Below are 26,423 nucleotides of genomic sequence, written 5' to 3' on the forward strand. Positions count from 1 at the left end.
CGCAATGCTTTGTTCCAAATTAGGCGATCTAGTCTATACTTGTGTGTTGTGCGCATCACTTAGTAAATTCTAGCTAATTAATTGGAATAAGAACACATGTGTTTTCAAAAACGAGATATCATGTTTAGTACAGGCCGATCTTTGATCGGGCGAGCGGGGGTGCTCATAGCTGACCTTCCCCAATCGTACCCAAGATCCCGAGCCGAGGCAACTTTGGTGATGACGAACACGTGGCCTTAGGCACGAGTCAGGGTTTCCTAAATTCCCCAAAATTAAAATATTTAGGTGGCGACTCTGTATCTGCCAAAGCAGTCCATGTTTGACACTTCTTTCTTAAAAATCAGTTTTCCAAAACGATTTGCCGGATTTGGATTCTTTGGTGATTTATCGGTCTCGCATTGCACTTTGCGGGATAAGATTCAGAACCGTGACATTTGAGTCCGAACTGTAGAAGCAAGGCCCTCGAGGGCGCGTCTACAACCTCTCTTCAAGGTGTCGACTGTAATGACCCCAAAATGCGTATAAGAAATCATTTTTATTTCCCTATGAAATGATGTGGTTTAATTTAATTATATCTATTAGAATTGAAGCATTATCAGTTGAGTTACGGACTTAAAATGGGAATTACCGACCTTTATGGGTTCAAAAATCAAAATTGAGTACTTGGATATGTTAATGGGAATTTTTGGAATTATTTGGGAAAATTAATTTGAAATCTAATTTGTCTGATTCATTAATGGATGTTTGGGTGATTAACTTTATACTGCAAATTAAAGGCCTTAAAGACTTCAGATACCGGAACAGGGGACATATTTATGATCAGCATAATTTTTAGAGTTATCTGGGAAGTTTAATTGAAATGTGATTTTGTGCGATTCGTAAGGGCGTGTTTGGCCCTTTCTATTTGTGGGAAGCTTTTATATATGCATATATGCCTTATGAGTTGTTGAACTCATCTATTTTGAACCAAACAAAAAATAAAAATATCTAGAGAAAGGGGAAGGAGAACCGTGAGAGAGAGAGAGAGGGAGAGAGAGAAGAGGCAAAGCTTCTCCCTAAGGAATTCAACATCCATGGAAGCTTGAAGATGGTTGAAGAAGATAGAAGAGAGAGGAAAGATCAACCAAAAGCTTGGGAAAAATTGAAGAGACTAAGGGATGAACAAAGGTTTGGGTAAGGTATGTGGCTCTAATTACTAACCTTGTATAGAATCCATCTACTACTTGAAATCATGGATTGGTATAGAAGATGTGAGCTTTGAACCCATGAACCTTGATTTTCTAAGAATTCCTTGATTGAAGAAGTAAAATCATTAAATTTGTTTATTGTGAGATTATAGTGTTTGATGAAGAATAATAATGTGAAATTGGTCATGTATTAAAGGGTTTTGGGCTTTGATTTACATGTAATTAAGGTTTGATTTTTGAAAATGAGAAGTCCCACAATTTCAGCCATTTTCGGACTGCTGCTGTCCAGGGCCGCACGTGCGGCACTGTTCACCCGCACGTGCGGAGACAGCTCTGTCCAGCCAACTTTGAATAGGTATATCTTTTGCATCCGGACTCCGTTTTGAGTGATTCTTGAGCCTAAAATCAAGCCCCGGAAGTCTAGTTTCCAATGGCACTAGTCTCACTCCCAAATTCTAAATACAGAAAAAGTTATACCAAAATTAGTGACGACTGTTCACGTTATGTCAATTAGTAATGTACCATTTCTTCACCTAAACCATTTCCTATCGATTTCTCCTGTTTTCTAAGACATGGATTACAACATATTAAAGAATAATGAGCTTGGTACCACCATGACTAATTGATTGAACGATCAAAGAGAATAAGTAAAGGATCGAGTATAACCTCATATTATGTGTTGTGCACTATAATTGTAGGTCTAGACGAGGACATTGTACCATTACCACCGGGAACCGATCACTGTGAGTAGTAGTACTTTGATGTACCTTTAACCATTTATCGTTATTGATGTTAAATCTTCGTCGTAAGAATTATGTTGACATAAATGTTATGAATGCTATGTGAGAAACACTGTGATATTATGGAAACTTCAAAAGAGTTTATGAAGTTATGTATGTTATGTGAGAAACATTATGGAATTATGAAAACTTCAAAGGAACTTGTGATTGTGTGAACCCCTCAGGCCAAGGGCCGAACTGTGAAATTGTGAAACCAATAAAGTCATCTATAATCTAATGAGAATGTACTTACTTTTCGTTACTAATTATCAGGAATGTCCTGTTAACTTTACGTTAATTATGTCAACTCATGGGAATGATGTAACAGTTACCATTAGGACTATGTTAATTACAAGGCAAGGCAACTATGTTAACATATAAGAATGATTAAACAAAGGTGTATGCTATTGATAAGAGAGCACGTAAAGTAAGTCATTTACCCAAAAGAATTTATGTTCATTCTTGAAGAATGGATTCTGAGTAAATATAAGAGTAGCTACATGTATCCAGATGAATTGAAGTTAATTTGTTATGTTGCTTATGAATTGGAAGTGATCCAGAATCTACGATATAAGTGCAAAGTTTAGCATCATTATGTGACCCTCATGAGAATGTGAATTAGTCTCTCATTGTTAAGCGTACGATAATGACACGATACAACAAGAAATGTTCTAGTTATGATATGTTCCGTTTGAATTAATGAATGATGTTCAAGCATGTTTCAGGCATGTTTCCAGTATGTTACAAGTTCAAGTATGTTTAGGTATGTTTCAAGTATATGTTACAAGTTTAAGTTTGTCACAAGTTTACGTATGTTACCAGTTTATGTATGTACATGTTCAAGTATGCTACAAGTTCACAATGTTGGGGGATTCCTTTATGGAACGAACAAAAAAAAAATACTTATTATTGATTTGCTAGCACTATTACAGTGCCAAGTATAAGCAAGTATGAATTCTGATTTCTATTTATGATTCAAGCATAATACATATGTATGAATTTATTTCCGGGGCATGACATTACATGTATGGTTTGGTTTGTAAGACCTAATGATTATTGGTATGGAACAAAGTGCTACTTGGAACTAAGTGCTACTTGGAACTAAGTGCTACATTGTGAGCCACCGCTAGAGTCCATGTGAGACACCTCTTGAGTCCATACATATGTGAAAGTTATGAGGTTTATAGCCATCTGTATAAGTTGTTATGAAATGAAACAAAGTGCTACACGGAACTAAGTGCTACATTGTGAGTTACCTCTAGAGTCCGTGTGAGACACCTCTTGGGTTCATAAATGCATGTCCAAAGGCTTCATGCCAACTTTTCAAGGGCTTCATGCCAACTTTACAAGGGCTTTATGCCATATGTTTCAAGGGCCTTAGTGCCATATGTTACAAGGGCTTTATGCCATATGTTTCAAGGGCCTTAGTGCCACATGCTTCAAGGGCCTTAGTGCCACAAGTTTCAAGGGCTTATAGCCACCATGTTTCAAGGGCCTCGTGCCACCATGTTTCAAGGGCTTATAGCCACCATGTTTATGTTGCAAGATTGAACTTAAGGCCGTTATGTACGTAGCACAGAATCAGACTAACTATGTGAACTCTACATCTTTATATGCATTGCTATGTGTTATGTTTCAATTTAAGCATCGTTTTATTTATGTATTACTATTCACTGAGCTTGGCTCACTCTGTCTAATGTCTGTTTCTGTAGGTAACCAACCAAGTGGTCAGTCCTAGTCATGACACCCGTTTTCTTTTGTCAACCTTCGTGGGTTCAGGCGCTGCACGAAGCCATTTATTTTTGTAAAGTCTATTGAAATGTTGGCTTAATTTTGATTACCCATTTAAAGTTAAAGAGGTAGAACTTCAATGATTTTTATATAAGCCCAATGATGGGGCTGGGTCTGTACATATGGTTGTTTATCACCGATGCTACAACATATGGTTTGGAGCTTTATCTATTTTCCATGATGAATGTGATGTATAAGAGGTCCTGGCATGTAGATGTAGCTCAATGGAATTTATATGTATAGTTATTTTCCTACTTTATGCTTCCGATGAGGCCCCATATGTTATTTACTACATGTTATGTGTTCGTTTTCAAACGGGTCATGCCCAAACTTTTAGGGGCGGGTTTGGGGCGTGACATCGACACTTGACAAAAAACCAAACACACTCAGCCACATTTTTGGCCCCACTTTTTATGATTTTTGACTTTATATTTTTGTGTATTCTTGGACCCCACAACTTATTATATCCCTCCACTATAAGTAAAACGATCCCCTCTTATTTTCCTCACTTTTCTCACTGTCTCTGCCCTCTCTCTCTCTCTCTCTCTCTCTCTCTCTCTCTCTCCATTTTGGAGCTTCAAGCTTGGATTTCATTTATCTAGAAACAAGATCTACCTCTAGTACTTGAGGATAAGAGTTAGATCGCGTCGAGAGCTTTGTGTGAGACCGACTTGATTGTGTTTTCGTCATCGTCAAAATTTAGGTCTTCAACCTATCTCTCTCATCCTTGAGGTATGAGTTCTCTTAGCTTCGTATACCTATGTTTTGAAGTGATTGTGTATGAATTTGGTTAAGATCATGATGATTTAACTAAAATAGTTTTGATTTGAAGATGTTTATGAAAAATAAGGGAGTGTTCACTCAAGTTTTGAGATATTCTTTTAGATCTTTACTCGCATGTTTTAAAAATTGATGATTTTGAGATTTGTTGAAAGATGAGAGGAAAACCCCAAATTTTTGTAAAAACCCTAAGATGGAAATGTTGATTTAGAAGAAGGTTTTGAAATAAATTGATGGTTGTTGTGAAACTTAAGTTATGATTGTTTTGGAAATTCAAAATGCTGTTAAATAATTGAATCTTCATATTTATATTGCAAATTTTCATTGAATATGAAAGAATTGAGAACCTTGAAATGGAAATTATTATGTTTTGTTAATGGGAAGTGGTATAGAGTTGAAATGAAGAATAGAAGGAGTTGATGCTAACGATTTGAGAGAAGTTTGGAAATAATGAACTATGGATGATGATGATAGTCACACGAATTTTGGTACTATGGTTATGTTATTATTTAATTATTGTTTTAGCTTTCGTTGATAGAATTATATTGTGATTTACTGTTTAAACGATTATAATAGTTGCACATCATGCAGAGCATTGCATTTGCATGGTTTTGGACCAATGTCGAGTCTTTAATGAGATACCAGTTTTTTGGAAAAATATTTTGGAAATCAATGTATATTTTAGGTTCCCATTGCCCTGTCGTATAAAGTCAGCAAATGTGAGGAATATTGTTGAGTGCCCAATTCTCGCAAGCTTGATGATGGATAATATGGGGGATATTAGTGAGTGTTTAATTGCCCCTCCGTGCTTGATGCCAGTAAATGTTGAATTGTTTTCAGAAATTGTGTTTGAGAGGAATAACTTATTGTGTCTGGATGCTCGAGCGTCACTTGTTGCGCTCGAACGGGCTGTGCGTATTTCAGTCCGTAAAAGTGACATTTTACTTCACTTTTTCATTTCATTCTCTCTCTAAACATTTCAAAAACCCTAGATTTAGAGCTTCTCTCTCTAAAACTCATTCTTTCTCTACATTTTCACCTAGATTTAGTGGTTTCTCTACCCGTGTGCCTTTGTTAAAAAGGTAGAACTTCTCAAGGGCTATGTTTCCATTCGAATATAGTTGGGTTTCGGTTTCATCCGAGTCTTTTCCTTGCTTTGCTCGTCTTCTAGCTTTGAGGTAAGGATTTTTTATGCTCCTATATGATTTTTAACTTAGTTATTTGTTTTGTATAAACACTATTATGATTTTGAAGGATTTTGAACAAACATAGGGTTTTGATTTAAAATCAAAAGAGGGGTTTACAAATGGATGTATTGAAAATGGTTAAAGGAGTGAATATGAGTTTATGTTATAATAAATTGTTGATTTTGTCACTTGGGTTGGATTTTAGAAGAAAATGCAGTTTGCCCTAAAATATCTCAAATATTTATTTTGTATAAATAACTGGAATTGGTATTGAAAATGTGAAATTGGATGGATGTTTATATAAATGGTGGAGTTAGATATGTATTATCACTCACCTATGGAAATTTAAATGGTTTATCTGTCTTAGAGATTGTATATCTGTTTAGAAATATCCGTTTTGGGCTACCGGTAGAGGATAGCTATGATTGTTGTAGAAGTTGCATGAGGATTAGGTGAATTGAAACTGATTTCTCATCCGTTGTCATTGAATATGACTATGTTTTTAAATACATTGTATATGTATGTGATTGTGAGAAAGGTGATGAATTTGAGAAGTAGGTGTGTAACACCGAAATTAAGTTGGCCTGTGTGTCCATGATGAAAGTCCTGAAAACCACACATATACATGGGTGTTGATTCCTGCGGACGAAATATCTGGAAAATGGCAAATAGAAGTGATTGTATGATGGTTGCACTGGTTGGAAACCTATTAAGTTGTATTCTTAGATTGGTTGTCTAAATTAAATAGAACTGATTTCATGAATTGAAATATACAGTTGGTACTACATGGTTTGCAAAATAATTATGAAACGGTTTATCAATGGCATTGTATATGCATATTACCCTTATATCTTCGTTAAGTTTCATATGTTGTATTGGAATATTTCTACTAGGCTTTGGCTCACCCTATATGAGAAAATCATTTACAAGTGTTGGTGATATGCCTTTGCCAAGGGCATAGCTTGGGAGGACCGTGAGGCTGAAGGCTTATCCTGTTATTTTGCTTTTATTTGTATTTTGAATAAGCCTCGGGCTTAGACTTGTATTGGATTGAGAATCCACATTTGTTGTACCCAAACAGTGACTTGGAAAGGTGTAAACCTTTAGGGCATATGATTACCTATTTAGCTTTAATTACATTATTACTGTTTGGTAACACATGTTGTAGATTCAAGATGTACTATTTATGAATGTATATCGTATGTGTCACTCTTTTATACAATCGAATATCATGTAATAGAAGGAGATTATACTCTGATTCACAATGTTATTTACTTATCGATGAGGATGATATATTGCATTTATTTCGGGGCGTTACAACTTGGTATCAGAGCATACCGGGTTTGAATATTTTGGGTACGTGGGAAGTAGTTATTACTACAATGGGTTTGTCTCGCTTGATAGAGACACTAGTATGTATGGTATGCTATGTGATAACATGGTTATATGATTATATGGGTATGCAATTTAATTCCTAAAATATTGATTGGGTCTACGGGTTTCTAGAAGTCCTGTTAAAAGAGCACTTGATTACTGCTGTTTCTAATTGAAACTCTAGCAACACAGCAGGATGATCATTATCTAGGAAGGAAATTCGTATGTGTTTATGTGACTATGTGTTTACGTGGAGTGAATTACTTTTGTCCACTATATTAGGACGCAAGTGGATTAGATTCGGGACATTTGTAAATGTGCTAATCTCCTTTGTTATCTTCATTAGGATATTAGGACGTGGACATGGTGGTGGTAGGCGTAGTAGGCCTAGAAGGCATGAGGTGCCTTTATCGGATGATATTTCGGCGCAAGAAGAAAGGGTTGGTCAGGCCGATGTGGTCAGCATGCCATTGGCACCTTAGCTTGCGAAATGGCTAGAGTATTGCGGGAATCTATGGACATTCTCAGGGCTGAGAATCAAGTCCAAGCCCAAGCCCAAGTAGCTGAGGCAGGGCCGTCATTCATGAAACGAGAGTTTTTTTGGTCGAATTTGGAAGAGTTTTTGGGTGATCCCAATGAGCCACTGAAGGCGGATGAGTGACTAGAACAGATAATGAAGACGTTTGAGATGCTTGGCATCGAGGATGATGGACTGAGAGTGATCCTGACATCTTTCCAGCTGAAGGGAGATGTTGGTCAATGGTGGAAGTACGAGTGTGGGCCCATTAGAGTGACTTGGGAGGCTTTTGTCAATGTCTTCTAAGATAAGTTTTTGCCTCATCCCACTGTTAGGGAGAAGTTAAGGGATTAGTTTTCTCAGCTCAAGTAGTTGAGCACATCGGTGGTCGAATTTGAGGCCGCAATTACTAGTTTGTCGAGATTTGCACCGGAACTCGTGGCTAGTGAGGAACGCCGTTGTTTAGAGTTCGAGAAGAGGTTGAGGACTGGGTTTATGTTCAAAGTGACTGGGTCAATGAATAGAGATTATGGACGCCTTATGGAGGTGGCGACTTATCTTAAGACCGTGATGCAGATGGAGAAGGAAGAACGGATGAGGGGCTCCAGGAGGAGTCAGGATGTTCAGTGGGATAGTAAGTGGCAGAGGGGTTTTAACCTACAGTAGTCCCAGGGAGCATAGTCGAGGTCCACTTTTCCAGTGCCGAGTTTTGGTTCTAGGAGAGGTGGTCAGGGAGATTTCACTTGCTTCAAGTGTGGTCAGTTGGGCCATAAGTCTCCAGCTTGCCCGCAGAGAAGATGAGGGCAGCAGTCAGCATTGTCTTCAGCTTGCTCTTAGAGCCAGAGCCAGGGAAGAGGGCAGCCGCTCACTTGTTATCAGTGTGGGCAGGCAGGGCACATGAAGAGGTTTTTTCCTCAGTTGGGTGGCATACTTGGTGCGTCTGGTTCGAGGCAGACATAGAGACATCTACTTACTCAGTCAGTTTAGGCCTCGAGGGCCAATCAGGGAGCCTCTTCAGCTCAATTTGTGCATTAGACCTATGCTTCGAGGGGTGAGTAAGTAGACCAAAAACCAACTAGGCATGTATATATTGTTACCGCCCTAGACTTAGTGCTAGCGCCTTCGGTAGTGAGAGGTACTTTCTTGTTATGTAATTCTATTACTAATGTGTTGATTGATACGGGTGCATCCCATTCATTTATCTCGTCTGCATTTGCATCGACTTTGGGGTTAGAGTTGACTCGGTTAGTATCTCCTCTCAATGTAGAGTCACCTATTGGTGGTGAGATTATTTTGAAGCAGGGGTGTCAGGATTGTGACATAGAGGTTTTCGGTCACTGACTTCCTTTTGCATTTGTGTTGATTGACATGTCTAGTTTTGATGCTATTTTGGGTATGGACTAGTTGTCATCGTATCGGGCTGTCATAGATTGTTACCGTCAAAGGGTTATTATATGTACCTTAAGCGATGATTGCTTTTATTTCTTGGGGGATTGGGTTGATAGAGTCTTATCACTGATGTATGATTCGCTTGAGCGGAGTGAACTTAGTTGTCTTCTTGCTAACTTTTTGGGTAATGAGTGTGATGAAGTCCGAGTCGAGTTGCTAAGGGTAGTTTGTGAATACCCGGACGTTTTTCCTGAGGATCTCACCAGTTTACCACCTCACCGTGAGATTGAGTTCTCAATTGATTTAGTGCTTAGTATGACACCGATTTATATGGCACCATATAGATTTGCTCTTGCCAAGTTGAGTGAGTTGAAGATTTAACTCCAAGAGTTGCTAGATAAGGGTTTTATCTGCCCTAGTACTGCGCCTTGAGGAGCATCGACTCTCTTTGCAAAAAAGAAAGATGGTGCGTTGCGACTTTATATTAATTACCGAAAGTTGAACCGGGTAACTATTAAGAACAAGTACCTAATGCCTCGTATAGATGATTTGTTTGATCAATGGAAGGGGTCTTGTTGCTTTTCTAAGATAAACTTGAGATCGGGTTATCATCAGTTGAGAGTAAGAGCAGGTGATATCCAGAAGATGACATTCTGTACGTGGTATGACCATTATGAGTTTCTAGTGATGCCCTTTGGACTCACCAATGCACTAGCCGTGTTTATGGATTTGATGAACTGGATCTTCCATGAGTTTCTAGATCGTTTTTGTGGTCGTCTTTGTTAATGACATCTTGATTTACTCACCCTCTGAGGTAGAACACGAGAAACACTTGTGGGTTGTACTCGAGTTACTTAGAACCCAGAAACTTTATAACAAGTTTGGAAAATGTGAATTCTGGTTGAGAGAGGTTAAGTTCTAAGGCCATGTGGTACTTGGAAAAAGGGTGACTGTAGATTCATCCAAGATAAAGACAGTGTAAGATTGGGAACAACCTAAGAATGCTTTTCAGATCCGTAGTTTCTTGCAGTTGGTCGGGTATAACCGTCAGTTTGTGAAAGATTTCTCTACATTAGCTTCACTGTTAACTGGATTGACGAGGAAAATAATTAAGTTCATGTGGAGAGAGACTTATAAAAAGTCTTTTCAAGAGTTTAGGTTAGACTTACCACTACTCCAGTATTGATTATTCCGAAGAGGGGTTTGGGCTATTCGGTGTATTGTGATGCTTTACGGGAAGGTTTGGGTTGTATATTGATGTAAGAGGAGAAGGTAGTAGCTTACGGCTTGCGGCAGTTGAGAACACATGAGAGGAACTACCCTACTCATGACCTAGAGTTAGCGGCAGTAATCTTTGCCTTGAAGATTTGGAGGCATTATTTGTATGGTGAGAAGTTTGAGGTATTTTCTGATTGCAAGAGTCTAAAATATCTACTTACACAGAAGGACTTGAATATGAGGTAGATGAAGTTTATAGAAGATTATGATTCTGAGCAACATTATCACACGGGGAAGGCCAATGTTATGGCCGATGCTTTGAGTAGAAAATCTATTAGCAGTGTAGCTTGTATTGCCATTCGGGAAGGAGAGATGTTAGGTGCTATTAGTGAGTTTGACTTGTATCTTGGCGAGTCCATGGAGTTTACAGCCTTGTTTTCGGTAGTTGGACAACCTACACTTGTGAATTGAGTGATAAAAGCACAGAGGGGTGACCTTGAAGTGGACTCCCTCCGAGAGAAGATCTCCAATGGGAAGGTAGAGAAATGCTTGAATGTGTATCTCGATTCAAGTGTTAGATACCATGACCGTCTTTTTGTGCTAGAGTCTTGTTGAGAGGAAGTACTCTGAGAGTTTCACCATTCACGCCTTACAGTGTACCCGAGAGGCACAAAGATGTATCACGACCTTAGTCGCCAGTTTTGGTGGGGAGAATGAAGAAGGATGTGGCCATGTTTGTATTGAGGTGCCTTATTTGTCAACACGTGAAGGTCGAACATCAAAGGCTAGTGGGTTTGTTGCAACCTTTGCCTATAGTCGAGTGGAAGTGGGAGCATGTCATGATGGATTTTGTTGTGGGCCTTTTGAGGACTCAACGGGGTAGTGACACAATTTGGGTGGCAGTTGACCGGTTGACCAAGTCGGCGCACTTTATACCTATGCGCGTGAGTGACTCAGTAGATTATCTTGCCAAACTTTTTATTAGGGACATAGTGAGGTTGCACAGGGTCCTTGTAATGATCATTTCAGATAGAGATCGGCGTTTCACGGCTCGGTTGTGGTAGAGTCTACAGAGTGCCTTGGGCATGGGATTGACTTTTAGCACTGCATATCATCTTTAGACTGACGAGCAATCTGAGCGTACTATTTAGATCCTTGAGGATATGTTCCGGGGTTAGATTCTTGACTTTAAGGGGTCATGTGAGAGACACTTGCCCTTAGTGGAGTTTACCTATAATAATAGCTTCTAGTCGAGTATTGGCACGACACTGTTTGAGGCCCTGCATTGCCGACCATGTAGATCTCCTGTGTATTGGGTTGAGGTGGGTGATGTACCAATGTTGGGTCCAGAGTTAGTCTGGGAAACAACGGAGAAAGTTGTCCTTATTCGTAAGAGGTTGGTTATGATCCAGAGTCGCGAGAAAAATTATGCCGACCGTAGGAGGAGACCTTTGTCTTTTGAGGTGGGAGATCATGTCTTCTTGAAGATATCACCTAGGCGGGGTTTGATGAGATTTGGAAAGAGTGGGAAGTTGTCCCCTAGATTTATTGGGCCTTTTAAGATCCTTGAGTGGATTGGAGAAGTAGCTTATCGCTTGGCCTTTCTGCCACAGCTTTTCGGGGTCCATGATGTGTTTCATATTTGTATGCTTCAGAAGTATGAGTTGGATCCATCGCACGTATTGGATTGGACTGACTTAGAGGTAGATGAGGATGCCTTATACGAGGAGAGACTGGTGAGAGTCTTGGATACTCGAGACCAAGTCTTGCGAGGCAAGACAACTCCTTGGGTAAAAATATTATGGCGATATCACGGAGTTGAGGAAGCAACTTGAGAACGTGAGTTGGAAGTCCTTGAGAAATATCCAAACTTATTTGTTAATGTTTGAGCATGTATTGAGATTATATTATGTTAATGAAATATGAAAACATTGTATATGTTGTATATGTTTTGGAAACACGGGTTTAATATAAATATTGTATATGTTTTGGAAAATGTGAACTGTACTTTCAATGTTGGAACTTGTGTATCAATCTGATGAGAATGGATGACCGGAGAATAGGTCATGATAATGGAATTGATTAATTATGATTATTGTAATTCGTTTAAACATGGTTTTAAAAACTTGATTTGAAATTTTGAGGATGAAATTCCTAAAGGGGGGAGGTTATAGCGATTCTGGTTTAGACCCAACCCATTTTGTATTCTGGACTCGGGTTTCATGGTTTCGTATTGTTGTTTATGTCTTACTTTCCTTGGGCCTGGCTATTGGGTTGTATTGGTTGCGTTTGGAACAGGTTGGTGGCTTGGTTTTCAAGCTTTTGTTGCCCAGAATTTTACTCATCCGCTTGAGCATCACTTCTTGCGCTCGAGTGGGTATTGTGAATTCTCAGTACTTTTGCAGGTCTACAAAAATACTGGGAGAGTGTAATCTATGCTCTAGCGGTGCTTTCTGTGCTTAAGCGGTCTTGGCTCGAACGGCCTTTCATGCGGTTGAGCGTTGGTTTGCTGTCTGCAAAACTTCTGGAAGTGTGTATTCTACGCTCGAGCGTCACTTGCTCTTGAGAAGAACAACTAATTGTGTCTGGATGCTCGAGCGTCACTTCTTGCACTTGAGCAGACTGTGTGTATATCAGTTCGTAAAAGTGACATTTTGTTTCATTTTTTCATTTCATTCTCTCTCTAAACATTTCAAAAACCCTAAATCTAGAGTTTCTCTCTCTAAAACTCACACTCTCTCTACGTTTTCACCTAGATTTAGTGGTTTCTCTACCCGTGTGTCTTTGTTAAAAAGGTAGAACATCTCAAGGGCTACGTTTCCATCTAAATGGAGTTGGGTCTCGGCTTTATCCGAATTTTCTTTCTTACTTTGCTCGTCTTCTAGTTTTGAGGTAGGGATTTTCTATAATCCTATATGATTTTTAACTTAGTTATTTGTTTTGTATAAACACTATTGTGATTTTGGAGGATTTTGAACAAACCTAGGGTTTTGGTTTAAAATCAAAAGAGGGGTTTACAAATGAATGCATTGAAAATGGTTAAAGGAGTGAATATGAGGTTGTGCTATAATAAATTGTTGATTTTGTCCTAAAATGTCTCATATTTATTTTGTATAAATAAATGGAATTGGTATTGGAAATGTGAAATTGGATGGATGTTTACATAAATGATGGAGTTGAATATGTATTATCACTTACCTATGGAAATTTGAATAGTTTATTTGTCTTGGAGATTGTATATCTATTAGAAATATCTGTTTTGGACTACCGGTAGAGGATAACTATGATTGTTGTAGAAGTTGCATGAGGATTAGGTGAATTGAAACTGATTTTTTATCCGTTGTGATTGAATATGACTATGTTTTTAAATACATTGTATATGTACGTGATTGTGAGAAATGGGATGGATTTGAGAAGCAGGTGTATAACACCGAAATTAAGTTGGCTTGTGTGTTCATGGTGAAAGTCCTAAAAACTGCGTGTATACATGAGTGTCGATTCCCGCGGATAAAATATCCGTAAAATGGCAAATAGAAGTAATTACATGATGGTTGCACTGGTTGGAAACCTATTAAGTTGCATTCCTAGTTTGGCTATCTGAATGAAATAGAACTGATTTCATGAATTGAAATATACAGTTGGTACTGCATGGTTTGCAAAATAATTATGACATGGTTTATCGATGGCATTGTGTATGCATATTACCCTTATGTCTTTGTTAAGTTTCATATGTTGTATTGGAATATTTCTATTGGGTATTGGCTCACCTTATATGGGAAAACCATTTTTAGGTGTTGGTGATATGCCTCTGCCAAGGGCTTAGCTTGGGAGGATCGTGGAACTGAAGGCTCATCCTGTTATTTTGCTTTTATTTGTATTTTGAACAAGCCTCGGGCTTAGACTTGTATTGGATTAATAATTCATATTTGTTGTAGCCAAGCAGTGACTTGGAAAGATGTAAGCCTTTAGGGCATATGATTACCTGTTTAGCTTTTATTACATTATTACCATTTGATAACACATGCTGTAGATTTAGGATGTACTATTTATGAATGTATATCGCATGTGTCACCATTTTGTACAATCGAATATTATGTAATAGAATGACATTATACTCTGATTGACAATGTTATTTACTTATCGCTTAAGATGGTATATTGCATTTATTTCAGGGCGTTACACAAAAGGTGTCCAATTGCCCTATCTCGAGCTTGATGCCGGACATGTAACACTTGTGTCCTTGAAACCATTGGAAATTGCATTTGATTCCATTTCTTTTGTTATTTAGAATCTTTGAGAGGTGTATTGTTGTTTTGGTTGGGTAAACATTCGATCTAGACTTTGATAGAATTGTTCCTTTGTGCTTGGTTATGTAAAAGAGTGTTTTAGAACCTTAAAATTCTATCCAAGGTGTCGACACTAGCCTTCCTGGAGTCGACACCAGGACTTGGTGGTGTTGACACCTGACTTGTTTTAAACATATTGAAACTTCACTGCTTTTCGGCGTTGATACCATTCCTTTTGGTGTTAATACTTGACAGTAAAATTTTGAAATCCACTCGCGGGTTGAGCCCTACTTTTTGGGGGTTTTGATTTATTCTTTTAGTTGACTTTGGAGCTAATATTCTAATATTGCTCTAGCACTAAAAACAAGTCCTTAAACACTCTTTTTCCTCATTTTTTGCTTTTCTCTTTCTATATTGTGATCTCTCTTCTCTCTCTCTAAACTCAAACTTTTTCACTTAGATCTCTAGATCTACTCACTTTAGGCTCTCTCCTCACCTTGGTCCTTTGAGATAGATGGAAGATCTCGTCAAGGGCTTTATTTTAATCCAAGAAGTTCGTAATTTCATCGCCGTTGAGTTTTCTGGGTTCTCCTCTTCACTTCAAGAGATAGGGATTTCCTTAGTTCTCTTCAATACCTTGCTATAGATAGACTTGTAGTATTTTCCTATTGCATAAAATCATGATTTTGAGAAGAGATTTTCAAAAGGCATATAGATGTGAGTTAAAGGGTTTTGGAATCTAAAGAGCAAATCTTACTTTTAATGTTGATTTTGAGAACTTGAGATTAATGGAACATGATTTTGATGGTTTGAATAAAACAACCCTAATTATTTGGTTAATTTTTTTTAATAATTTTGGAGGAATAAGCTTGTGGTTGATTCATGATTTATTAAACTAATTTAATTAATGTAAATGGAAAGTAAATCTAACAAGATTTTTATAAAATGGGTTGGTGCTACAAAGATTAGTGAATTAAATTAATAAATAAACAAATGACATGTTCAAGGAGATTAAATCAAAAGTTCTAATTTTAATTAATCGATAATATTGAACAATTAAACTCTTGATGTTTCCTTTGAGTTAGATGGATTCTTTTGTCAGTTAAGAATGTGACCTAGAAGAAATGGAAACTCGAGTTTCATTAAGAGTTGGAGATCTATGGAAATTAGTTACGGGAATTATGTATTGTTTTGACCGTTAGTGTCTAATCAAGATTGTATTAATGATATTGGAAGTGTGGAATGGTATGAGAATTGTATTGTTTTATTCGAAAACTATATGTTGTTGATTGTTAATGAATAGGACATGCGTATTATGTGTTGATGATTATTCGTGAAGTTTGAATGTTGTGGGAATGAATAAGAAATATAAAGGGTCCGTTTGCTTTCGGTTTGTGATCAGTAAAGCGTGGCGCATTGACAGAGGTTCCATTCCCTTCTGGTTTGCGCTTGGTAAAGCATGGTTGGAGGTTCTGCTTCTTTTCGGATAACGACCGGTAAAATGTAACGCATTGACACAGGTTTCACTCCCTTCTGGTTTGCACCGGATAAAGCATGTTGTGAATTTGGTGACTCATTGTAGTCAGTTTTATTGAAATGGATTGAAAGGTGCTCAATTTCCCTTCCGTGCTGAGGCCAGTAAACGTGGGAGTATATAAGGTTATTTTATTGTTAAATAACATGTGGGACGTTTGTAGTTATGTGATTAGTAAATAGATGTAATTAGTATGTTTTGGAAATTGTTATTGAGATTATAATCAGTTGTATGATTTTTGTGAAATGAATTGATTGGTTATAATGGAAGATAGGTTATTGATGACTTAATGTATAAAGCTAGAAATAAATTGACCACATGTAAAAAAAATTTGTGAAACCAAATAGAGTTGATGAAAATATTTTTGAAATATGAATAATGATTTATAATTCTAAGAAAATAAATGAGTTTTCTTGGGATGTTGAAAAGGATTTCTCTTTGAAAAGTATACATATGCATGTGTAATTTGAAAAAAAACAAAAAATGGGCATATTTTATATATGTATAACATTGAGCATTGTGGCCATTTTTATCTATAAAGTGTTATTGTTTAGAATCATTGTAGATCTTTATTGGATCTTTGTGTTTGTCTCAATCGTTGACAAATTTTAAAGTGCAAAGTTGGATGCATCGATCAAGAACCAAGGAGTTATTTTGTTGTGTTTTAGATAAGGAGTAATGGTTGGAGAAATGTTCATGTATAATAAAAGAATGTATGCTATTCATGGTAGTCAAATTAGTTTGTATCTTGCTATGTAAGCCTACGGGCATGTATTGTAATATTGTGTATTCGAATATTTCATTATTTGTACTATATACGAGAGAGAACATTACTATTTATTCATTTGTAATCTTACTTCCACATTTATGTTATGTAATTGGACTTTAATAAGGAATTGGGTAATGAAATCAAATAATAAAATTTGGGACGTTACAGGACAAATGTGGCAAATGATATTATTAAGGTGCCCAATTGCCTTTCTGTGCCCGAGGGTTGGTAAATGTGGGAGCGATGTTGGAAAGTTATGATAGGTGCCTAATTGCCCTTCCGTACCCGAGGGCAGGTAAATGTGGGAGTATTTTGAAATACATATTATGAATTTTATTACAAAATGGGATTTCAAGGTTTAACAAAGGTCCAACTAATTGAGTTAATATTGTTTATTTTCATAAAGAGTTACGTATTGGTTTTGTGCATAGCATGTGCATTGCATGAGCATGATCATGAGGAACATAAATATTTAAGGCAGTGGCTTTGGTCCAGTCCAAGATCGGACTGGACTGTGCTGTTGGGCCCGTAGGGGCCCACAACGGGTCCCGTTTTGATAATCCGAACCATTCAATGAGTAGAACTCGTCGAGTACTATATGCCTGTAAAAAATCACGTTGATCGGATATCGATAGCTATGTGAACAAAATAGTTTTTTATCAACCGTTAATTGTTTTACTGTCCATTTTTTTTTATACAAAACTGATTTGATCACATAGCTATTGATATCCGATCAACGTGATTTTTTACAAGCATGTAGTACTCGACGAGTTCTACACATTGACGGTTCAGATTATCAAAATGGGCCCAAAAAATGGGCCCCATGGGCCGAACTGGACGGGTCCAGTCTTGATCTCAACTTGAGACAAGCTGGACCCAATATTTAAATTGTTAAGATTATTTCTACTAGGCAGCAATACTCTCTTCCTATTGGACTAGATATTCAAATTTCCAAGTTGTGCTAATGATATGTTTTCATATGGTGATGAGTCATGAAGATTTTGTTGGGGCATAGGAGCTCCTTTTGGTGATTGCTTGTTGACAATTACGGAGCTTACTTGTTCGAGATAGGATTATAATTGTTGTAATCAAGGCCTTTGCCTTGAAAAGTGTAAGCCCTTAGGCCATATTTTTAATGTATTTCTCTATCTTTAAGGTATGTACTTCTATGTGAATTCAATTATGTAATTATAAAAGAATTTACGAGAAGGAAATGTATTTTGTTTTATAAGAATGCAGTCTTTCATTTTTCTTTAATTCACTCTTGTACCATGAAATTGAATAATAATAATAGATTGGTAATTATTAAATGGGTTAATAACATCGAGGCGTTACATGGACCATCACCATATCACTCGCTGCAAAAGCCTTTTATTGCTTATGTTTATCTGCATCAGCTTTGTATCTTGCAGTAGATTCTTCCAATCTTTTCTTTACATTAGAATGAATGTTTGCCACATTTTCTGCCATGTGAAATGAAACAATGTTCATGCCTGGAAGTTTTGGAAAAGGGACCAGGTCTAATGTATGCAATGGAGGGTGAATGTAAACAACCTTAAACGTAGACTACCCACTGGACCGATTTGGAACATTGTTGTAGGCAAATTCAGCTTGTGAAATAGAAAAATCCCATTGCCTAGGACTTTCTTGGCATAAACTCCTTAGAATATTTCCTAGCATTCGATTAACAACTTCTATTTGTCCATTTGTCTGTAGATGACAAGTGCTACTATATCGCAAGGATGTATCCAATTACCTCCATAAAGTACGCCAAAAATGACTTGGAAACTTGCTATCATAGTCAGAAACAATAGTCTTTGGCAACCCATGTAAGCGAACAACTTCACGAAAGAACAATTGAGCAAAATGACTTGCATTTGATGTCTTCCTGTATGAAATAAAATGGGCCATCTTTGAAAATCTATCAACAACAACAAAAATGGAATCCATACCTCACTGGGTTTGAGGACGTCCAAGGACAAAGTTCATGGACAAGTCCTCCCATGGTGCATCTGGGATAGGAAGAGAAGTGTATTATAAGCCTGTATTCTGCGCATAACCAGTGGCTGTTTGGCATGTGTAACATCATTGCACATACTTCTCAACATCTCTCTTTAGCTAAGGCTAATAGTAATGAGCCTTTACCAGAGATATACTCTTGTCTTGCCCCATATGTCCACTTAACCCATCACCATGGGTTTCCCTAACTATGTGCTCACATAAAGAACCTCGAGGAATGCGCTCTGAAGAACAAGAAGCCATCTTGCAATTGGAATTTTGTTGGCGAAGGAAAACCCGAAATACACTTTGCCCATTCTTCTTTGAAATCTTCATCTTCAGCATAAAGCTCTTTTAGGTAATCAAAACTTGATACCTCTTTCTTGACAATGGTTAGCAAGATTACTCGTCTACTCAATGCATCAGCTACCTTGTTTAACTTGCCAAACTTATGGTTGATTGAAAAAGTAAACTTCTGGTGTAAGCAATCCATCTAGTATGCATACGATTGGGCGTAGCTAAATTCTAAAAAAACTTGAGAGCTTGATGATCAATGTTGAGGATGAACTCCATTTGAATCAAGTATGGCTCCTAATTGTGCAAGGCCGAACTACAACATATAATTCTTGTTCATAAGTGGTCCACTCTTGTCTTGCTTTGCTCAACTTATCACTAAAGAAGGTCACTGGTCTCCTTCTTGTGAAAGAACAGCTCCAATGCCTACACTTGAAGCGTCACAATCAACCTCAAGCAACTTATCAAAATTAGGAAGGGCCAGATCTAGTGCAGTAGTAAGCCTTTATTTTAGAATTTCAAAACTCTGTTATGTAGCATAAAAGCTGCATATGCTTCAAGCAATTGGTAAGTGGGGTAGCTATGGTGTTGAAATTCTGCACAAAACGCATGTAAGAAGTTGTTAAATCATGAAAGCTGCGTACATCTGTGATTGATTTAGGAGTTGGTCACTCTTGAATCGCTTTCACCTTGGTTTCATCAATTCGTATACCATCCACACTCACCACGTATCCAAGGAACACTAGATTGTTAGCAAAAAACTTGCGCTTTTTTGCATTTGCATACAAACTATTTTCTTTCAACACATTGAAAATCTCCCATAAATGCTGCAGGTGTTCCTCTTCAGTACATCGATAAATCTGGCTATCGTCAAAGTAAACAATAATGAATTTTCCAATAAAGGGATACAATATCTGATTCATGAGTCACATGAAGGTACTAGGGGCATTGGAAAGCTCGAAGGACATCGCCAACCATTCATTCAAGCCTTTTCTAGTTTTAAAGGTTGTCTCCTACTCATCCCCTAAGAGCATCTCCAACCCTGAACCAAAATTTTCATCAAATCTGAGTAAAAAAATGACTTTTTCCTCAATCTGATACCGAGTGCTCCAACGGTTGATTTTCATCAAATCTGTGCCGGGATAACCGATTGGTCGACCGGCCGGTCAACCGGTTAAGCCAATTTTTTTTTTTTGATATTTTTTTTTGATTTTTTGTGAACTGTTTGAACCTTTTAGTGGTCGACCGGTAAGGCAAAATTATTATTATTTTTTTTTCAACTGTTTGAACTTTTTTTTGGAACTGTTTGAACCTTTTGGTGGTCAACCGGTTGGTCTCCCCCAACGGTCATGCACAGTGTTTTGGTGAAATGCGGAGCCTGTTCTCCTTTTGGTGAAACGTTTGGTAAATTCTCGATTTGATATCAATTTGGTAAAACCGTTGGAGCTCCAAACAGTGTTTTTTTCACCAAATTTCAAATTTGATGCTAGGTTTGGTGAAGGGTTGGAGATGGTCTAAGCCAATACAAATCTGATGATAACCGCTTTTCAATTCTAACTTAGAGAACACTTTCGCCCCACTCAATCGATCTAGTATGTCATCCAGCCTAGGAATAAAAAATCTGTACTTTACCATGACTTTGTTAATGGCCCTACTATCCACACACATGTGCTAACTCCTATCCTTCTTTGGTGTTAACAAAGCTGGTACTGTGCGATGACTCATGCTCTCTCTGATCATCTTTTTCTGCAACAATTCATTAACTTGCCCCTGTAGAATCTCGAACTCTTTCGGGCTCATCCTATAATGTGGCAAGTTCGGTACACTTGCCTTAGGAACACAATCTATCTCATGTTGAATGTTCCTTATAAGTGGTAACCATGTAAGAATCTCTTTTGGTAGAATTTCTTGAAACTCGACCAACTATGGCTTAATTTGATTTGGAATTGATCCCAAGTCTGCTTCAACATCTCCTTTCACTACTAAGGCATACATTTGTTGTGTTTCTTGGACCTCCTTGATTATCTCAGGAACAAAGATAAAGTTCCCTTTGTACTGTGCTTCTACAGGACCTCAATCACACTTTATAGGTGCAAGGACAATTTTCACCCGATCTTTGTAGAAAGTGTATGGTGTTATCTTTACCTCTATGAACTGTATTGTGAACAAACTTCCATGGCCTACCAAGCAGCACGTGACAAGCATCCATATTAACGACATCGCACAAAACTTCGTCTTTGTAGTTCTTATTGATAAAAAAAAAAGAATTAAGCACTGGTCAGTAACTCGTGCCTCTCCCACATCCCTAATCCATCCAATGTTATAGGGAGATGGACGCTTCCGTGTGGGAAGCTGCAACTTATCAACCATGGTTCCTGACACAATGTTTTCATTACTGCCGCCATCTATGATCACATCACAGACTCGTTGGTTCACTGTGTAATAGGTTTTAAAGATGTTATGCCTCTAAGTTTCCGCGTTCTATGGCATGTACGTTAACCGGCTAACCACAAGCGATACTCCCTCATCCTCATGTGTCTAGGCTATTGGATCATCATCTTTAGGGCCTTCGTTGTCTGCACCCTCCTCGTCAACCTCGTCTTCATAAGCTACTAAGTAGACTGTTTAGCTTTGAGGACAATGATTGGAATGATGACCAGGTTGCTCACAACGATGACACTTACCACCTTGAGCAGGAGCATAGGGGTCATTCTTTGTTTCTGTTGTTCCTCAATGACCCACTTTAGATTGAGCTATGCATGGTTTGGTTAGATTAGCAAAGCAAGCGCCGCAATTGTCGGCATGGGTTGAAGAAGTTCCAACCTTTCTTTTCTTTATGGTTCTCTCAGAGATGACATCTTAATGTTTTGGTTATTTCTTTTTCCCCTATATATAAAAAAAAAAAAAAAAAAACAAAAAAACAAAGAAAACGCATGCTTTAAATTTTTTAAGAAATCCCAATGTTATATTTTCCATGTGATAAGATTAAATTATCATGTGTAAATTTAGAAAAAAAATCAATGATCATGAATATCTGTTGTTATGAATTAATTAGGTGGAAGAGGTGTGGAAGGTGTGGAAGCAACAAAGGCTTTAGAATGTTATGGAGAAGACTGAACCTGAGGTTGAGGTTGGTATTAAGGATTCAACCTATGCCAGCCATAAAAAGCTGAGTGACCAAAGAGACCACAAATTTGACGAGTAGGCCCAAATCTTCCTCTTCCCCTGAAATTTGATCGACCAGTACCTTTATAAAAAGTAAAATTTTGACCTCTTCGCCCTCTAGAGGAGTTCCTTCTTTTAGTACTTGCAGATTGTCCTCGAGAAGCATTTGAAGAACTGGAGTGAGAGCCACGGATCACTGAAAATGCAACATTAGGTTGCTCAAGAGATGTAGCTTTGTCATTCTTTGATTCAACATGAATTGCTTTTGAACACAACAAAGAACACAAGTCATCCATGGCAATACTCTTTGCTCGAGCTTTAATAGCATTTTTAAATGAATCATATTCATCAGGAAGGCCATTCAAGGTGATCAGTACAAGATTTTCATCAACAATAATCACAGATGCAAGGGCCAATTGATTAGAGATTTCTTTGATTTGAGCCAAATAAGCTTCCATAGAATCTGACTTTTTTGAAACATTATTCAACCGATTCTTGAGCTGATGGATGTGAGAGCGAGAAAGAGTTATGAATCACTTAATCAAAGCACTCCAAACCTCATAATAGTGTTCCAAATACAACACAGTTGAATAAATTGGTGGAGACAAAGTTGCTGTAAAACAACTGAGTAGATGTGCATCTATAATATCCCACTTTGTGCGATCTGGATTTGGAATTTTAGAACCACTGGCATTCTTGATGAATGGAGGAGGAGGAGATGATGAGCCATCAACAAATCGAAGAAGACCAGTAGCTCGCAAGATGTTCTGGAATTGACTTTTCCAGATAACAAAATTTGAAACATCTAGCTTGATAGTAATGAAGGAGGACAATTTTGAGATGAGTAAGGACATATTCGAAGGAATTGAAGGAGAAGAAGAAGAAGTCATGGTAAATTTCAAGTAATTTGAGGATTGAACAGAATCAATTTGAAGAAATGATGATCAATATGAAAAACCCTAGAGAAGATGAGTACAAAAACGATGAGTTGTAGAGAAGAGAGATGAAGACGAGTTTCACATAGAAAGCTTCACCGTTGTAGAGAAGATGAGCTTCGCAGGACAATGGCAGACACCATGGTAGATCAGGTAGACCAGGCTTTGTTGCTTGTGAGAGCTCATTGCTTTGATACCATGTGGAAACACTCAATTCATTTTCTTTTACTTCAGAATATGAGAATATACACCTATTTATATATGAGTCCGGATTCTCGGCCGCCCTACCTGGCAGCCGTTCCCAACAGCCCCAAAACGATGTCGTTTTGGGGGTTTTTTGGGTTTTTTTTTTTTTTTTGTTCTTTCTTCTTCCTCGTTCGAATAGAACTAGAAGGGAGGGGTGGGGAGGGGAAGAAGAGAGAGAGGGGGAGGGGGGAAAGAAGAGAGAGAGAAAGGGAGAAGAAGAGGGAGCCGCCGGTGGGCCGGACTGGAGGGGGCTATAATCACTGGGGGAGGAGGAGGAGGAGGCGGAGGCGACGGCGGTGTAGCTGCTGCGACGAGCTGGATCGGGCGACGATCGGACGGTTGGCGAGCTCGACGACCTGCGACGGCGAGTCTTCGGCGAATCCGGACCCCCTCCCCTCCCCTTCCTCTCTCTCTTCTTCCCCTCCCCTCCCCTCCCCTCTGGTTCTGCGAAGAAGAAGAAAAGAAAAAAACAAAAAAAAAAAAACGAAAAAACCCCCAAAATGACGTCGTTTTGGGGGGCTGCTGGGAACGGCCGCCGAGAAGGGCGGCCGAGGATCCGGATTCTTTATATACAAGATATGTATGTATAGTGTATGTATAGTTATATCAACTATACTAGTCATGCTGACCTCATATCTACATCAACTAATTCAATCCTAACAAGCTAACTAACTTCCACTCTTGTTTTAGTTGCATTTGTTGGGCCACCTGGCTATGAATCAATTATGCTAACTGACATTGATACACTTACATATATATATATATATATATATATATATATATCAGCAATGCTACAGACTTTCAGCGGAGGTGACCCCCAATGACTTCCAATGCCACGTGTCGGCTGAAAATAAAAAAAATAAAAAAAAAAGAAGCTATTTTTTGGACCAATGGAAAGGGACTCCCAGCACCCCACTAGGGTCCGAAACTTTATTCATATATATATATATATATATACTGGGCTATTTGGGTTATTTTGTGAGAGTTCGTCTTTATGGACATAATATTTTAGAGCGTGGACTTTTAAATAAAGAAAATTTAAATTTGAATTTATGAATTGGGTGCCAAAAAATCAAAGGTTGAAATTTAAAATTAAAAACAATGTCAATTTTAATATTTTTTTGAAGATATGAATATGACATTATTTTTAATTTTGCTCATTTATTTTAAAACGCTACAAATTGTACTGTGGAAGATCCGAATTCTTCAATTTTCTTGTTTTTTCTACAAAAAATAAAATAAAATAATTCCATTAATCTTAAAATGAAATATAAATAATAAAAAATTAATATAATAAGGATGTATAACTATCCAAATTGACATAATAAACTACATATTTTTTTTGAGTACCAGACAAAGAACCATATTAACCATAGGATAAGGAGATTACAGACCTTGCAAGTTTATGTGCTGGTTCAACCAACACTCTATGCACTTTAGTTACACATAAGAAGTGAAAGGCAGAACTTAACATTAAAATATCTTGTATCACTACATCTGCCTCCCAATCAGAACAATATTTTTGTGCACAGCTATCAACTAAAACTTTACAATCAGTAAAAAGAGACAGGCATGCAATTTTCTTCGTAATCGCCCACTTAATAACTTCCAAAAGAGCTCTTGCTTCTGCTAGCAATGGAGATGACAGTCGAGTTGAAATCCCTCGTTGATATACCTGCGGTTGATATCCATTCATCAACTTGTCAATGTGTTGTCACAAGTGACAAAAATTGTTAAACTTTCAAATAAATCACCTTTTTTTTTTTGATTTTTTTTTGTTGTTGTCTTTAATGACATTTTTTTAGAATTATATCAAAATTTTTACTTTATTGATTTGTTGTGTTTAATTTAAAAATTAAAAAAAATTAAAAAATCCAAAATAAATAAAAAAAAATCATTACTTTGGGTTTTTTTATTTTTTATATTTTCTGAAATTAAATTTTTTAATTTTTCAATTCATATTGTCAAGTAGAATTTAGAAGCCTAAAGCTTTTTAATTTTTTTAAAGAAAAATATTCACTACAAAACAAAAATAAAAATCAATAGAAATCCAAATAATCTATGGACCTTAGAAAACTAATTTTACTGACGTTGACAGGAGAATGCATAATTCAAGCGAGCTATTATAGTACACACCTTTATACCGGGTATTATAGGCAAATTATGATATTTTGTAATTTTATTATCATTTTATACCATAATTAAGTCACTTACGTTCACAATTAAAAGGGCTACAATAGATCATAATTAAATATTACTTAAATCATTAACCAAAACCTCAAAATCAAAATAATAAGTTATGATTAATATCACAATAAATTATAAGATCACAAAAGATCATAATTAAGCATATGATATACAACTTTTTAAATATGTATTATAGAATTCTCATAATTTAATATTTTCACTCATAAATAACTAAGAATGAATCACAAATACAAGAAAGACCTAAAAACTCTTAAGATTAGATCAAATTACTAATTATTTTATATGCATATTGCAGATTAAATTATTTATTCATTTTAAAGTAGGTTTGAATAATTGTAAATATATAAAATAATTTCATTTCTTATTTAATTTAAAAAAAATAAATCATTTGATTATGATAATTTAAAAAATATTGTCTTAATATAAAAATAAAAAAAAATATGATAATTTTTTTACCATTGATGGTATATATTTTTGTTTCTTCTTCAAAAGTTATAGTATTAAAATAAGTTTTGCAAATAGCAAAAACTGGTCCAATTGATATACTTATGTATATATATATATACATATATATATGTCTTTCAAATGCATCCATAACTTACAAAATATTATTAACTAATAATAAATTGAATTGTGTTGTTTTGTTTTGTAGATAGAAAAATTTCAAAATTAAAATGATAAAATTCTACCCAAGCTATGCTATCAATTAAAAAAGGATAATTCTATTTACACATATCTTAGACACACTATCCCCATCTTTTTGCTT

The 26,423-nt window shown here is 36.9% G+C and overlaps 1 protein-coding gene and 1 long non-coding RNA gene across 2 annotated transcripts; one reads left to right on the forward strand and one right to left on the reverse strand.

The window, feature by feature from the left end:
• The first annotated feature begins 948 nt into the window (after positions 1 to 948).
• Positions 949 to 4,018, forward strand: LOC114259886 (uncharacterized). The gene is made up of 3 exons (XR_014356971.1): positions 949 to 1,178; positions 1,886 to 1,930; positions 3,679 to 4,018. It is a non-coding gene; the product is annotated as an uncharacterized LOC114259886 (long non-coding RNA).
• Positions 4,019 to 18,563: 14,545 nt separating this feature from the next.
• Positions 18,564 to 19,302, reverse strand: LOC145813130 (uncharacterized). The gene is made up of 2 exons (XM_082908403.1): positions 19,040 to 19,302; positions 18,564 to 18,699 (listed from the first exon to the last, which is right to left on the reverse strand). The coding sequence occupies exons 1-2, from the start codon at positions 19,300 to 19,302 to the stop codon at positions 18,564 to 18,566; spliced, it is 399 nt and encodes a 132-aa protein (XP_082764529.1).
• Between the last annotated feature and the right edge of the window lie 7,121 nt (positions 19,303 to 26,423).

Source organism: Camellia sinensis, chromosome 15 (genome assembly GCF_055761805.1).
Source record: "Camellia sinensis isolate YWXY chromosome 15, ASM5576180v1, whole genome shotgun sequence".
Taxonomy (NCBI): Eukaryota; Viridiplantae; Streptophyta; class Magnoliopsida; order Ericales; family Theaceae; genus Camellia; species Camellia sinensis.